This window comes from Acromyrmex echinatior, chromosome 3, assembly GCF_024713525.1.
Source record: "Acromyrmex echinatior isolate Ae372 chromosome 3, ASM2471352v2, whole genome shotgun sequence".
Classification (NCBI taxonomy): domain Eukaryota; kingdom Metazoa; phylum Arthropoda; class Insecta; order Hymenoptera; family Formicidae; genus Acromyrmex; species Acromyrmex echinatior.
Window position 1 is genome coordinate 13,440,356 of NC_141854.1, and position 17,889 is coordinate 13,458,244.

General features: G+C 30.0%; 1 protein-coding gene and 1 long non-coding RNA gene across 4 annotated transcripts in view; both read left to right on the forward strand.

Annotated features, from left to right (window-relative positions):
• LOC105144042 (uncharacterized) overlaps nt 1-17,889 on the forward strand; it is a 30,544-nt gene that overhangs the window by 4,006 nt on the left and 8,649 nt on the right. For all 3 annotated transcript variants that reach the window (XR_845846.2, XR_845844.2, XM_011052691.2), the window contains exon 2: nt 3,630-3,823. Coding sequence is in view for 1 of the 3 variants with exons in the window: in XM_011052691.2 (XP_011050993.1) it covers nt 3,630-3,823 (194 nt within the window). In the remaining 2 variants the exon portion in view is untranslated. The remainder of the gene's footprint in view (nt 1-3,629; nt 3,824-17,889) is intronic.
• LOC147910261 (uncharacterized) lies at nt 12,132-16,172 on the forward strand. Its single transcript, XR_015544629.1, has 2 exons — nt 12,132-15,005; nt 15,087-16,172. It is a non-coding gene; the product is annotated as an uncharacterized LOC147910261 (long non-coding RNA).

The window sequence follows — 17,889 nt, forward strand, 5'->3', positions numbered from 1 at the left end:
GTATTTTTCTCAAGTACTCGACCATCTTAGCTATTGATCAACGTACTTTCCTCTAATTTCCGGATTATTAGAAAGTAATTATTAACTTTGCAATTACTGCGATGCTCAAAACTTTAATCCAAGTTTTTATCAAGTAGAAGAATTTTATATCTACTCTTATTTTTTAGACAATTGATTTTATTATTTACAGTTATTTGATTTTATTGTATCAGATTTTTTATGAGGGGAGATTTTGAAAACGATTTTCAAAATTAAATTTTACGATTTTTGGAAAAAAAAGCTATTGAATTTAGACTTAAGATTTTGGATACATATTTTTTCATTTTTTATGTTTAAATTGTGTATGTATATGAATTTTTAGAAGTTATTCTTAAAGTTATAAATCGCTATGCTCATTCTGTTTTAAAATAATTGTAATCACCAGTTGAAGGACTCTATTCATTCGAAACAAACGAACCAATAACATTTTAAATTTGGAATATTATTTTTATAAAATCCTCAAAATTTTCTTTTAGTGAAAAAAAGAGTAAAATTTTTTTTAAATCAGATGTTTATAGTGTCACACCATTTTGTTAAATCTTAATATAATTCTCTTATTCTAATACGATATTCACACAACGATATTCATATTCAAAAAAATTTTGTCTTCATTTGTTTCGAATGGCTAAAGGTGTTTCTAGATGACATGGCCAATGTATACGTCAATCTTGCACACATTCGTTAAATATTGATCTACATTCAATATGGAATTACGTACGTGTATAATATTTGCTAATGTTGGCATATGTTGACTGTATCGTCTGGAGGCGTCTTAAGAATCATTCAGTTATGTCCAACATCATTTTAATATAAGATGTACATAGTGATTTATAACTTTTAAAGTATTGAGCTTAGAGACTGTAAAAAATGTATACATATAGTTTAAACATGAATAATGTGTATTTAAAATCTTAAGTTTCTATATTCAATAGCTTTTTTAAAAAAAAAAGATTAAATTTATCTTGAAAATCGCTTTTTTAAACCAAAACCTTCCTTTTTAATGATAAATTCTTCAGGAAATTTGGTGTCGACTCTTCTTTAATAAATGATGAAAAATATAGATAGTTTTTAGAATGATGAATAAGTGTAGTGAAAGACTTTTCTCAGTATTAAAATTTGGTTACGTAAATAGATATTCTAACTTTCTTTATTTAATTTTAAAGTTTTATTCAGATGTTTGATTAAATATTTTATATTAAATAAAGCTTTTAATTATTAAAAATAGAAATATTGAGATAAGTTTATAATATTTACTCCTCCCAAATTTTTTTTTATAAAAATTGATTTTATAAATTTGAGCAATTTAAAGTAATACGCAAAATGAATAGAATTTATGTAATAATTCACGAAAAATCACACATATTTGTACAAAACAACGTACATTACAATATACACATAGTATGTTACGTAAAAAATTTACGATTAAATTGAAGAAAATATAAAGCATACAACAAGTAACGAAACATCGAAATTAGCAACGAAAGCAACGAAATTATCAGAAAACTTGTTACAGTTATATCACATATAGTTATCTAATAATTATTCAAAGCATCTTATTAAAAACAAACATAATATTCACATGTTATTATTTATTTACACTGGAATATTATCTCGAACTTAAAACTTCTCTGTGTTGTATTAAATGAATCAAGTTAATAAATGGAAGTTAATAAATAATATCGTATATTAACGTCAACATGTATATTGTATATTAACATTGACCATAATAAATAATTCATAATTCCGACTGTAACATGGCTTAACAAGAGCTCCTTTATCCTTGCGTCAATCCGTCGGTCTATGAACGTGCGACGCTTTGTTATGTTTGTTCCGGCGATTTAGAAGGGACTAAACATGTCACACACAAGCAGGGAGCTAATCTCCCTTCGTCCTAGTTGATAATTGATCTCGATTGAATTCAACATCACACATGTTGTTTCGGCACGGTGCGCGCAAGAATGTCACGCAGATATATTATGCAACGTAATATCTGTCATGCTTCAATTAATATTTTATGAATTCACTGAAGGAGCCAGAAATATAAATAGCTACCAAAGCGAAACTGTCATAAGGATATATGTGATATCAATAGTATAAGCTAAAACACTTCCATGAATATATCTTTACGTGATTATTCAAGGATTTAAAAAAATTAAATTATTTGTTTTTAAAAGCATAAAATTGTTGTTATGTTGGTTTTACACGTAATAATAGGTTTAACAGAAACTATATATATAAAACATAAAGTGTATATTTTTTCCTTGAAAACAAAGATATGTGGGATATAATAAATATTATTGCGGGAAATGAATTCCATCCTGTTTATTGTGTTAACAAAATTTTGTACCTGTTATTATACAAATAATTGGAAGTGGTGCAATACATATTCCTATTATAAACATTACATTTAGTATTATTGCTATGATTACTAACATTTTTAATCTTTTAATATATGTTTATTTTTTAATACATATAAAGATTTGCGATATAAAGAAAGTTTGTATATCCACACATACATGCCACAAAAATAAAGAAGACTAATTGAAAAGTTATTTTTTTAATTATAAAAATAATTTTTGTATTTAATGTTTTTCTTAATATAAAAATAATTTTGTTATAATTTTTGTTAATTTTTGTTTTTCTTTATAAAAAGTAAAATTACTATATTTTTGATATAATCAGATACAATTTTATACATTTTTATTAGAGAGCAAGTTATATATGTTACTTATAACGCTACTATCGTTATTTTTTTATAATAGTGATTTGGTGGTAATGATGTTAATTTTTTGTGACGATAAGAGCTAGAATTAGAATAGTCACTTAAAAGTACAAATCGCTATCATTACGCATTTCTCATTGATAATAGTAACGAATTATAATAATGATTTAATAACAATGTTACAATTTTCATGACGCCAGGGAACAGTTACCCTTTTCAATGAAAATTGAATGTATGAGAAACGTGTAATGGTAACAAGCTACTTTCAAAAGTTACTGTTCCAATCCTGGCATTATTATGAAAAATTATACGTCATTATGAAATCATTATTATAAAAAAGTAACGTAATAGTAATAATAATAACAGCGTTATACGCATTACTTACCATAATTATTATTTGTAACTATATGTCAGCAATTTTTTCTCATTTTTTTCAAATTTTACTTCTTATAAAAAACAATGCAGAAATTAACCTTCTAATTAATCTTTAATTATTTATTCTGTACATACGCACAGATATGTATTTATATTTATAGATATAATTATATAGATTTTTTTTATAACGCCAGGTTATTCTCCTGATATTTATGTGGGAAAATAAAAACTCTTGTTTTCTTTAATACGTTTTGAGCTATCATATTTTAATTGTAATTTTGAGTTTTACTATTATTATATTATTATATTATTATTATTATTATTATTATTGTTATTGCCGTTGCAACAAATTTGAACAAACATTTATTTTATTTTATTTATCTATTACGTGTCAAACAAACAAAAAAAAAAGTAAAAAATTAAATTTCAAAAATTACTCTTTATCTCTACATTTCGATTATTTTTATCTTTATTTCTACATTTTTAATTTTAGGTGGTTTGGGATATAAAGCTTACTCAGGACATGATGGCCTCGCGGAGAAGAGAAAACAACGTCGGATACGAACGACATTTACGTCGGCCCAACTGAAAGAATTGGAACGTGCATTCCAAGAGACACATTATCCAGACATTTACACCAGAGAAGAGATTGCTATGAAGATCGACCTGACGGAAGCTAGAGTGCAGGTTAGTCCGTTCCTTATTTTGACGCGATTATTCTTTGTTCTAAAATTTGTTATGCAATAGTACACAAGAAAGAGTAGTTACTGTTACAAATTATCGAAAAGTATTCTGAAAAGTAACATGTACATGTACTGTAACATGTTACAGTTACAATTATTTAAGAAGTAACGAGTCGTTATTTTTCAGTCAATTTTTTGTAATTTTTTGCATTGCTATTTTAAATACAAGAGTGTTACACATTTCTAACATTACTAAATTATTTTTTGTTACATTAAATATTCAATTATGCGCTATATTATTTATAATAATATGTATTTGCACTTGGAATAAAAATTGGGATCAATATTAAGACACGTTTACGTACAAAAATCCTAGCTATAATAGCTTAATTTTTAATGCGGAGCAGTGAAAATGATAATGATGTAAATCATTTTTTTCAATTTATCGACTTGAGATCATTGATGCATCTACTGAAATATGAAAAAAAACCTTTTGTCTTTTGAAATCATAATTATGGCTTCCATCTTTCCATATAGATATTTATAGTAATAATTACCAGGGATAAAAATATAGTCTAATCAAAAATTAATCATTGACGAATATTTCATTTTAGTCAGTTCATGGCTATGTTTGATTTGGATGCTTACACGCTATAAGCTTTATTTTATCTTTATCACTCATTATATACGAAAAGTAAAGAGAATAAAAAACTTACAGCGTATCCAATCCGAACGCATATGTTGACGAATAAATTTTATATAAAGTACATAATTTTAAAAGTAATTATTAAATTAGTTACTAGCAAAAAACTGTAACTAAATTAAGTTACAGTTACTGAAAAAAGTAACTCTAACTGTAACTTTATTACGAGTAACTTTCTAATCTTGATATTATATACAATTAAATATGATATAAAAGCTAATAGCTTTATGGGAAACATTTAAGAACTAAGCCCCTATTCTATAACTCTTAACAACAATGTTGATGACATTACGATAATCATAAGTTTTATACATGGTAAAAGAGTGTGGTAAAAACGACAATATAACGGTACTGATATTGTCGTTAAGAATTATAGAATAAGAGCCTCGGTCATTTTGCATAATGTAAAGAATATAATAAGCGAAATAATTTTTTACTATTATTAGAAGAGAATATTCTTTTTGGATTATATATAAAATTTTACATTATACATATCGTGTAGTTTGCTTCATCTACGCAAAGAGAGGGTTGTTGACTGAAAGTTGAGGGTGAGTTCGCAGAAGGAGTGTAGTGTAATTACATTACAGACTCCATTTTCGTTTTCATGGCTACACCTGCAGGTCGCAAGCTGATGGATTATATGTCTAATACGCGTGACGGATTATCATGAACAAAAGATAAACGACGAAGAATTGTACAAACATTATTGTAAAATTACTTCTCATACGTATGAAATTACGCTTAAATAATATTTTCTCTTTTGCCGTTGAAACGAGCAAAAGTGTAACGACGACTAGCAATTCTTTTTGTGAAAAAATTTCTCTTATTATATCTTATTTATGCGATAATTCACGGAAATTTAATCTTAATATAATTCGAGACTGCACAAGATGTATAAGAACAGTTCTGAATTTATAGCAATTGGAGGTAAACATATTAAATATTCTTAAATGTGACAACTGAGTCCAGGAAAATTGTTCTCGTTTTGTGCGATTTGATTTACACCAATTTTCAGATCATTATACGTGCATAAATCAAAATGTATTTTGTATGATATGGATGTTTTCAAACTAAAACAATCCTTACAAATGCTAATCTTTTTAAAAAATTTTAAATACCTATCCTTAAAAATTGACTTAAGAATTGACTTAAGAACTATGTCTCATACGATTATTTAATTTCCAACATTAATAAGTAATAAATATTGAATATGCTTGTTTAATTCTTATCACGTTATATTAATTCCAATGTTCATTCTAAATAAAACTCAAAATCAGACAATCGTATTTCATGCTAAATATGCCATAAGAATATGAATCCAAATTGTTTGATCTAAATAAATCCAAATTAAATTATTATTTGTACAAATTTAACGAAAGAATTTTATCATTTATTTACGTCATACTTCCTTGAGCATAATTCGTAATATATTATAATTCGAAGATTCTCAATGCCGTAAGAGAACAGTTGCCATTTTCGTTTTTCATCGGATCCTGTATATAGCAAAATCGGTTACGTTTTATAAGAGATAAATTTACACGATCTCTTGGAAACATCTTCGTATTAAAATCGGGAGCTATCTGTCACAGCTTGCCGAATTCTCTCTACTCGCTTATCGTACACATCCATGACGTTATCTGCTCTCCGCTAGGACGCAGGTGTCGCGAGAAGGACAGGTGAGGTACATGTACGGTAACGCGATTAGACAGCTCTCCAGACGCTAACGGAACCTAAAGTTAGACTTCCCGACTGACGTGCATCACTTAGCGCCGCCGAAGTACCTCTTCACCGAATTTCATTCAGATTATCTAGCGCGGACGAGGAGTGCGGACGATTTCATTGGTTTCCAGCTTGGAGAAGGGAGCAATAAATTTAATCTTATCTCGGAGACGTAGGCGCGGATTAATATAACGTTCGCCATCGACGATCGCGATATTATTACACGGTGAGATTAGGGATGGCGATTCGACGACTGTGGAACTAAATCACTCGCTATTTGCGGCGACGACTTGATATTCCAACGCGTATAATCCACTTTTGCACGATGAGTGCGATTATCTTGGCGACGGCAAGTTACTTAAGCTGCCATTAACCCCTTGACCCTACAGCCCTAATCACTGCAGCTGTGTTGATCAAAATACGAAAATCTAGGTAGTTTTGATTGTATACTATATTTTAATCGAACTTAATGTTTTCTTTTGTGAAATATCTTATCTTTATTAATTTTCTTAAAAAGTAGGCATTTATCAATCAATATTACGAATAATATTAAATTATACTTGTATTTACATACATAAAATATGTATGATTTATAGATTAATAATATATTATACTTGAATATTATTATTATGTACCTAGCACAGTTTGATATATCCATACTTTGGTTAAATCATTTTGTGTTTTTTTATATTTAGTAATCTTCTGTTCATGTATTTTTAGTTTTGGTATTTTAAGCAACGCCAGAAAGATGCCAAGATACAAACAGAATTTTATTACCCAAGGTTAAGGCAAGGAAAATTATATGTGCTTGACCATTCGTCATGTTTCAATTAATATTTCTTTTGTAATTTTTTATTTATGTTGTATATATTGTAATTAATAAGGTACTAGGAGAAAGAAGAAGGGAGAATGCATTTGAAAAAATAAAAAATTGTTTTTTTAATTATTTTACCAATATTGAAGATCGTTAAATTAAAGTGTTCATTAAAAAATCGCAGATCGAAAATCGTGTGGTCTTCGAACTTTTTAAGTAGAAATAAAGCTATTCAATCTATCTTGAGAAGAGAGTGAGAGGAGGAACCATTTCTGAGACGTCGATATCCGACATAAAACTTACGTACTTTATTTTTATGAGATTTTTTTCTATTCATATGAGAAGATTTATATGCACTTTCTCAATATTTTTAAATATCTTTTATCCATTTGAATCTTCTTTGTTCTTTTTCTTTTGCAATTTATTTTCCTTTCTTTCTTCTATGTTTCAAGCGCTTTCCTATTCCTCTATATGCTATTTATATGTGCTAGTTTTAAAATTTTTATATGATACAAGTGTATTACATATTTTCTATCCTATTTTGTGTACAAGACACATTAGGAATTTTCTTTTTTTTAATTTGATTTAAACCTTTGAATAATTTAACTACGAATAAGGATTAAAATCAGCTAAAAAGGTGTTCTTTTAAAACAAATGTTAGTAATCTCATCTAAATGGCAATTGTACTGTGTTATGCATCATCGTACATGTTCGTGTATCATGAACGAGGACCGCGCAATAATGAAGCGCGAGATAACTATTAATACTCTAGTAGTTTGCGGGTTCGCGGCGCGACCGCCATCTCTGGTGAGGTTTATCCTCCCGCGGTGGGGTAAGTCCTTTGTCTGCTCGACTTCGCCCTCCTCCATTCTGACAGGACGTACGGTCCCTCAAGAGTTTCCTCGTCCCTTCATTCGTGATTCGTTCGTTCGCTACTGCGAGTTATCCTACCCCCGCTGTCTTCCAACCCTCCGATTCAACCCCTGCGCCCCTACCTCCATCCCTCTCAGCCCTCCATCTCGTCGATGGCGGCTGCTCGATAAAATTTCCTCCCTCTCGCATCGTGAGAGTCATTGGCTTCCTCCGTCCACCCCCTCCTGCACATCCTGCTTCCAGGATACTTCCTAATCGGCTGCCATTACTACCCCTATTTTCTCTCGCTATCTATAGTTTCACTTAGTGCAAAGTATAAATTAAGTTACGCAGGAATGTTTCCGTTAACTCTTTTCCTTGAACATTATCTACCATTATTTCTCCTTCTTCATATCTCATTTAAGATACTTCCTAATCAGCTGCTATTATTATCTTTATCTTACCTTTCTACTTTTATTTAGCGCGAAATATAAATTGTGTGGATATGTGTTCGACAGAGCTTTATTCTGAAGAATTATCTACCTTTATTTCTTCTCTTTCATACCTCATTCATAATGTAATCTAATTAGCTGCTATTATTACCTTTATGTTCTTTTAGTATTTAAAATTTTACTTTTAGCCTGAAATATAAAGTAACGTTTCCGAGATGACTGAGCAAAGCTCTACAATAATATATCATTGTGAACATTTATTGATCTCGTAATTATAACATAAATACTTTATTTGTTATTTTTGATACTTAAGAACGTTTTTTTTTCGAAATCTTGGAAAGTAGATTGTTCTAAATATAAATATATAAAAGCAAACGCGTCATATATTTATATCTAACACTATATCCTGTTTTCGAATATTAGTTTGCTTTATAATTATTTATATTTTTATTTAATTATTTTCATTTTTTATTTAGAATGTAATAATATCACTTTTTATTTTTGTCACGATTTTGTTACATAATCGCAAAATTATTATTAATAAAAGAAATAAATCAAAATATAAATATTTAATATAAGTGCTATTAAGTATTAATTAAATACTTACTGATTATAATAGTTCATATGTAATTTTTTACACAACATGACGGTTATTTAAAAATATTTTATTTTCAGATTCGCGAATTTGTCAATGATGCACATAACATGTTTAAATCTCATTTAAACGTACTTGTTAAGTATCAATAAATTTACAATGTGTTTGTAACTATCTAGTGTTTTTCATATTTTTATGTTAATTATATATAAAAAAAATAAAATATCATTATACATTTCAAATTAATTATTCAGATTATTTTTATCTATATAAAGCTTTAATCAATTTTAATAATAATCCAGCAGTGAGAGGCAGAGAGAGAGAGAGAGAGAGAGAGAGAGAGAGAGAAAATCTAAAAATCACGAAGTATTCTCTTTATAATACATTCTTAGTCTACTATGTTTAGCAATGCTCATCATTCTTTTCTCATCTCTTTAAGCAAACTACATTAAATTTGGCATTTACGGAATAACGCAAAACGAATATAATGCTGCTATATTCGATAATCGATCGAGCATGATTATGATGTAAAATGCGACAGTATGGCATCTTAAGAAGAGATAAAACACGCTGGATCGTATTACCTTGCAACAACAGAGGCTAGCTCTAACGGATATCGGAATTCTAGTTGGCAGCGTTAGGTAGGGGCGCATAACTAAGTCAGCGTGCTATTGATAGTCGAGATTCTCTCGACGCGCGTGTGTTACACCGCGTAGAAATATCCCGTCTCTCGTCGTTGGCGCGGCTGACATCGATAAAAATATCCGAAAGATGATTGAATTTGTAACACTATCCGTTGCATTATGCAGCGACTATAACTTGATCGTCGCGCGCAAGATCGGCTGTTCGTTCGCGGTACCGAAAACGGCGAAAAGAGTATTATCTCTGTAGAAGTGACTTTCGACGGATATGACGTAAAATATTGAGAAGAATATTAAAACGTGATTGCGATATCGATATCACAAACACGAATTTTGAAATCTTTATGAAAAATGATTAATTACTATGTCATCGTAATGTGTATAACACTCTATCACTGATTTCGTTTACTCCGTGTTTCTTTTCTAATTACTTCCAAACTTTTGAACGGTAGTTATATATTCAGCGTTTATGTTATTTTCTATTATTCACATTTTTTACTCATTATCTTATTTTAATTTACAGTTTTAACAACTTATTAATTAGTTTTATAAGTTCTTTGCTTTTTATACTTTGTTGATCTTTTTGAAATTAATATTTCATGGATTATTTTAAAATATATTTTATTAGTAATCATTAAAATTGTATCAGACATATTAAATAACTTGATTTTATAAAAGAATATATATATATATATATATATATATATTTATATTTATATTTATATCAAGATGAACAGGAATTAAATAGAGTATTACTATACACACACACACACACACACTATATACTAACAACAACCCTTACCCTTTACCCGTATTCTGAGGGATGCGCTCGGATTAGCACTAATATTTTATGATAGTATTAATGTCCTGTATGCAATATTGATAAATCACCTCTGCACATGGATTATAATATGCAATACTATACTAAAATGATATCTTCCGTCGAGATTATTATTCGCACTGTCGAAAACAATTTTTGAACGAAGATGCGTTAAAAAAAACGTGTTACTCGTTTTGACACTCGTTGATAACAGTTTTGTTCGTTCCAGTTGGAAGCGAATATTGAAGCGAATTTGACAGAAACGATCGCGATATTCGAAACCACTTCACTAGAGAAACTTGTATCCATGTGATGAGACAATTAGTATCCTGTTATAGATTCAATTCTTTTGATCACTGTTCAAACGTCAAAAAATATATAACAATAATTACGTCTCACACTCATTCTTTAGAATAGATTGTAATTTTTCATTCAATCCTTTTATCGTCGTTTCATAATCACATTAAATTTGTGCAGATTCATTCTTCTACTCAAGAAGAATACAAGAATAGAAACTCTAATAATACGTTTTTCTGATCTTCTCAGATTTTTAATAAAGTATAAAAAAAGAAAAGAGGGAAAGAGATTAAATTTTTTATATATTATATATTTTTTAAAATATTATTAAATATTATAATTATTAGGTATAATGTGAAAAGATGGAAACCTCCACACGTATAATTTTCTTTTATTTCTCATAATCACATCATTTTTGTTTGATGGAGTTGTATGCATTAGTTTTAACAACATCTACTCAATTTTATGCATAATAAAATATGCACAATATTAAGAATTTTTATTTTAGACCGCATATGTGAGAAACACAATTAATATTAGAAATTAAAAAATGCCTATTACGATCGAAGCTGGATCTTCATTGTTTTAAATAATTCAATCTTGAACTACTAATATACACTATATATATATACTTGCATATATACCATATTGTAGTCTTTTCAAACTGTGCACCGAATTGTTTTTCCGGACTTATAAACGCAATTAAACTACTCTAGTAATCGCGAAATAAACAAGCAATTTTAATAATTTGATGCTACCATCAAGCATCATATTATAAAGATGTTAATATGTTAAAACTGTTAATAAATTTATTACGAAAAAATATATAGTGTATATTAATAATTCAAAATTGAATTATTTAAAGCAATGAAGATCCAGCTTCGACCGTAATAGGCATTTAAAATTTTTAATAATAAAATATGCATTTGCTTCTTAAGGAAAATTCACCATTTCAAATGATCACTCTACGTTTTATTCTGGTCGCGTGATATACAAGGTTTCTCAAGACCGGTGATCTTCTCAGGTCATCTATCTTCGAAGAAGCAGTCGTGAGTCATTCAGCGATTGAATTATACCTGTGGGTCCTGCTCCACGTTTCCATCTTCCACATTGCTTATCGGCAATGAACGTGGCGCGAGATTAATCAGCGCTGACCCATATCTCCTCCCGATTGGACCGATGCCACACAATACAAACTGCACACGAAGGGACGACGAGTTTCTGATTAGCCGGACATTTGTTCTTGTCGATTTAAGGCTCGTTAATACAACAAATGCAATCATACAACTGCAAGTGATCCTAACATAGAGAAGCGGAGTATCTCTTAAAAACATATAATAATATGATATGAAAGTTGAAAGTGTGTGATTTTTATATACAAAAAAGAAGTTTCAAGTTATGTATTCCAAATATAATTATTTAAAATTACTTTACATGTATATATCTAGAAAAATAACGTAGGGTATATTTTAGTTTTGGAAATATCTCTTATTTAATTTATTCTAATCATTTTACATATATCACCATCATATTATGATTGCGATGAGCTTTATGTGAATGATACTTAATATATTTTGTGATACTTTTATCGTTACACTGCATGTCTCATTGACTACTCTGGCTGTCGCGTGGCGGCACGTTTCGCTACTCTGAGTCACATGTCATCCAGTATGAATTACAATTCCATTAACGTAGTAGAGCAGCGGAGCTGTGCATAATACGTACCAAAGCTGATCTCTCTTGCATTCTCTCTTTCTCTCTCTCTCTCTCTCTCTCTCTCTCTCTCTCTCTCTCTCCCTCTCTCTAAATTGGGATGTCAAGTGCGCAGATGTAAAATTGCGAAGGGAACGAGGCGGCAATAGCGTTCCGATATGGGACAGGCGATTGAAGTTGTGTTTTTCGCCACTAACGAGATTAATATTCAGCGAGCATGTATCGATGCGCGAAATGGGTGAAAAACATGGTTTTTGAAAAGATCAACTGCAGTGTTTTGTACTGGGTGAATGACATTTGCCGATAGCATTAATTAACGTGCATCTGTGAAAAAGTAGTTAAAATTCTATTAAAGAAAAATCCACTGGAAATTAAAACCAAAAGAGTAAAGTAAAAGAGTATTTTTAATATTCCAAAAAGGGAGATTCCTTGATAATTAAAGATATATTAATATTATTTGATATATATATGAGATAAACATATATTGGAGAACGCTTTTATAGAGGTAGTGTTTTATGAATAATAGTTAATTATTGAAATTAATATAATTATATATCATTTTATACATTCGAAAAACGTATAAAAAATAATATTAACATAGTACAGAATTCTAGCTGTTACAGCAAATAGTTTTACTGAATATAACTCATGATGTTATTAAGTTCTTAATCAATAATTTATTTTCATTTTATAGTATATATTAATGCTACATATAAAATAATTAATTGTAACAAGATTATTGGTTGTATATATGATACACAAATAGAATATGAAATTATTTAATATTGTAAATTAAGGAATAAATTAAAATCTTATTATTAGAAAAAGAATAAATGCTTTATTTTCTAACTAATTCTTTAGAGAAATTCAGTTTTTAGAATTAAAGATATTAATTAAAACAGGATTTTTTAGAGGTAATATCAAAATATAATTATATTAACTTAAGTAAATAAAGAATTTACGATTCAAAAAAGACATAATACAATATATTGAATGTAAATAAAAAACGACTACTAGTTTTAATAAAAATATTCAATCTATATATAATATTATAAAGACTAGAAGCAATATATAAACTATAAACTATATAAACTCTAATCAAGATATAATTTACCATCGTTCAATTGATTGATACTTGAACTTTGATGTGTTATCTAAAGTGAGCGTTCGAGAGATGAAGTTAAAAGTCGGACAGGGCAATCTCGAAGCCTCGGGAGTTATACGATGAGCAGTCGAAAAATCAACGTAAATTTTCTTCCGTCCCTCGGTGAGATATGCCGCTGTCAAGTAAAACAAGACGTTCCCCGGTGTCTTGCGGGAATGAAGGACAGAGACAAGTACACTTACGATTAAGAGTTTGTTCTGGAAGGGACGAGAAAGTCCGAGAGTCAGGCGCAAAAGTTGAAGAAGAAGGAAACGGGAAAGGGAGAGAAATCGAATGATAGAAAAAGAAGAATGTAAATGAAAGAGGAGGGACGAATGCTAGAAGCAAGAGAGAATCTTAAAAAAGAAAGAAAGAAGGAGATGTGAAATTTAAGGGATACAGGTAAAAACGAGATAGGAAAGAAGTCACGGCTTTAAGAGAAATGGGAAAAGAGAAGGAGAAAGGGATGCACACTGAAACCTTAAGATAGTCAAGAAAAAAGAGAAAGAGAGAGGCATAAAAGAAAAATGAATACTTAGAATGAGAAGCGACTGTAAGAGAAAGAAGTCTAAGAGATAGCAACATAGAGGGAGAAAAAGAGAGAATGAGACAGGAAAGATGAACAAAGGGGAGGGTGTAGGGCTGGGAACGAGAGACGATTCCGGGAGTCGAGGGGTTGCTGCAGTTGGTGGCACGGAGGGATGTATGTGTGTGCGTGAAATGGGGAAAACATTTGCCCGGGTTCTGGTGGCTAGTGTCGGGGCTGGGCTGATACACAAGGGGCCCATGCCAGAGTGTGCGCCGGTAATTGCGAGCTCTATGTAGATCCACTTACAGTGATTAAAAACTGTCCTGCTGGGTATCATCCGTGGCGGAACGGCGCATCAAGGATGTCGGCAAGGGAAAGAGAAGAAGAGCAACGACCAGGATGCGCACCGCCAAGAATAATTCCGTCACGTCTCACACCCACGTCAGTTTGCACGCGTTAGAGATAACAATCTCATGCTGTTCTACAATTCGACTGTTATAGAAAAGGCGGATATAATTTTTTCATGACATTTTTCAAACTAACAATAAGTATGACACTTACCGTTTATACACTTGCAATCTAAAAATGTAGCATTATTTTAGTTAGAAATAAAGGAAGTTTAGATTTGGTCTTTTTCAAAAAGACACACAATCTTAAAGATTTTGTAGGCAATTTAATTCTGCTTTTATTAATGATTTTTATTAAAATGTCGCGATAGTAATATTTTTGTATATAAATGAACAGATTTTTGATAATTATTTATCATTACATGTTAAAATATATGCTCAATATGTAGATATATTCTAAAAGTAAATGGAGAGAGAGAGAGAGAGAGAGAGAGAGAGAGAAGGAGGAAGAAAAGAAAAGAAGAAAGAAAGAAGGAAAAGATGAGAAATAGAGAAAGAGTGTAAGTAAAATTAATCAGATTTAATACAATAGTTTCTCTTGTATTCTATCTTACTACACATATATTGTATACGAACTGCAGCGATCCAGACTTTCAATTAAGGAAATAAGTTTAGGGTGAAGTCACATCAGCCTGCCATCTCAGTCTTAATTACGGTCTGCTCCGTGTAGCGTGGAGACATTCACTTTTATTGGTACGATCGTCGGAATGACTCCATTACAAATTAATTAAACACACAAAATGTAATGAGAGAGAGAGAGAGAGAGAGAGAGATTTAATATTTTTTTAAACTGATATTTTTTCTTAATCTTGAAATAAAATCATTTCGTTTTATTATATAATTAAACTTTTTTTCTATTAAAATAATGGAAAAAAATAAACAATTAATGTATTTGAAATCAATGGAGACAAAGAATTGGAACGTGAAATATTTTTAAATGTATTTTTGTATAATACTATATATTATATTATACTATATATTTAATTATATCATAATAAGGAGGTTTTCTGTACACACATTTTCTTTTATTTACAAAATTTAACTAACATTGTGAACATTTGAACAGAAATTTGATTATATTCTTTTTACATTTTTTTCGATCCATCTACAAATATCTTCGTAATTAAATATGAAATTGAAATTTTATTAGAGAATTTATATTATAGATAAGCACAGAATTATGCATTCTCTATTTCTTTTGCATATATAGTATGTTCATGTTCTGTTGGTGAATCTAATCACATCGCGAAATATATCTTGCCGATACCAAATTAGATCGGCCCGGGGTCAAAAAGCAACCGAGCGAAATCCGCGGTTAACTGGTTCGAGAAGGGAAAATCACGACGAAGCCTAACATAGGGTGAATCAAACGGATAAACGTAGCGCAAATTGCACCATCGTGCGGTGCTTCTGTAGAATTCTTAATGCCTCGACGCCTGTTTACTTAAATCATCGACATCAAAACGCAGATATAGTCTTGATCAAACAATGTCAAGCATGAAAATAGTTACTGTTGTAAGAATAATTTGCTCTAATTAAATTAGCAATTGCTGTATATGAACGCAAAATGTCCCTAGTAAAAAGAATTCTCACAATTTCATATTTTTAAGAATTTTTTTACTCTAAATTTATTGCTACACATATATATGTATTTCTAAAAAAAAGAATATCTTAAACTTCTACAAACTTATAAGTTTGCTTCAAAAGTTATGGAATGAGAAATCTTAAAATATTCCGTAATTCATATATAATAAAGATTTCTAGAAAAGATGTAAACTTTTTCAGTACTTATAAAAAGTGATTCAATTCATATAAAAAAATTTAAGAAATTTTTTTAAAAGTTATAAAATCATGTAAAAGTTATAAAGAAATTTATATAGAAATTCTGTAAGAAATTCCAAAAAAAATTTTCAACATTTAACTATTAATCTATTAACGTCAAATTATTAAATACACACACATATATTCACGATTATTACTTAAATATACTAATAGTCTCTATACATTAAATAAATGTAATTCCAAAAATCAATTTTTAGTAAAAAAATTATAAAAGATTGTCTTTGATTGTACAATACGTATGTGTTTAATTTTTAATTATAATTATTTGTAATATAATTAAATTTTTATTAATATTATTGCAAATGGGAAATTAGTTTGAAAAATAGATATATAGAATTAAGATGTTATTTAATATTATAATCTCTCCAAAGGAAATGCTACAAAACTCTGACGAAAATTTTATGAAAACCGCGTCATATAAATTAAATATTTAATCGCGAAATAAAAAAAACATTATTTATATTTTCTGTCGAATCAAATAAGTCTGTCCTTAAATTAACAAGATGCATAAATATATATGCTAAGAATGATAAAAAAGAAATGTAAAAGATAAAGCAATAAAACAAACAAAAAAGAGACGAATTCGCGCACGAATCGAAGCGTATGATCGGAAGAGAGCGGAGGGTAGAATTCCCGTACAGTTCCCATCTAAAGAGATGATTAAATATTTATCCAGAAGGTGCTGGACATCTGTCGATATGCCTTGTTGCACTTTATTTTGGCGCGGTGTATTTGTTTAACATTAACGCTACATGCGCGTGCGCGCGCGAGCACGCAAACGCGCTCTCTCACCCTAATTCGCTTCGTTGTCGTCGTTGTCGTCGTCACTTCGGCAAACAACGGCACACATGCTACGGTCTGCTCGAGGTTTGGTCCGTGGCCAAATACGAATTATTAGCGTTGTCTTTGGCACATACCACGGATAGCACATTCATGACCTAGTCGATAATCGCGAGACAATTAAAAAAAAATAAACAGCAGAATTGATCTTATGCCCGACTTTACGCAGGAAAAGTATAAAAAGTTAATCAAATTCTTTTTTTGCAATTTCGCTGTTACTTTTTAAACTTTGAAAAAAATCCGAGTACTAAAAAATTAATATTGTCGTTAAATACACAATCGTCATGAAATACCGATAATTTGATCTCTTATTGAATTAATTAATTAATTCAACAATAATTAATTAATTAATTAATTATTTCACCTTCTTACGGCTGTGTCGTTACTTTTAAAATATAGAATTCCCTTACTCTTTCTCAAAAGATTTATATAACAAAACTAAAATGAAAGGTCTAGCCCTTCTGGCATTGATTTTGCATCTCGCTTCTGTTTTTCTCCCTTTTTTTCAATCAACGGCAGATCACGAAGAAACGCGATGCCAGGTGTAATCAATTTCGGATTAATTAGCACGCGAGGGGGCTCACGGTGTTCGTCGCGTAGTTACGATTCGAATTTCGCGAAAAATCGCCACGCCGGTTGCGCAACCGGCGCGCGACAACCGGTAGCAGCAGCAGCAGCAGCAGCAGCAGCAGCAGCAGCAGC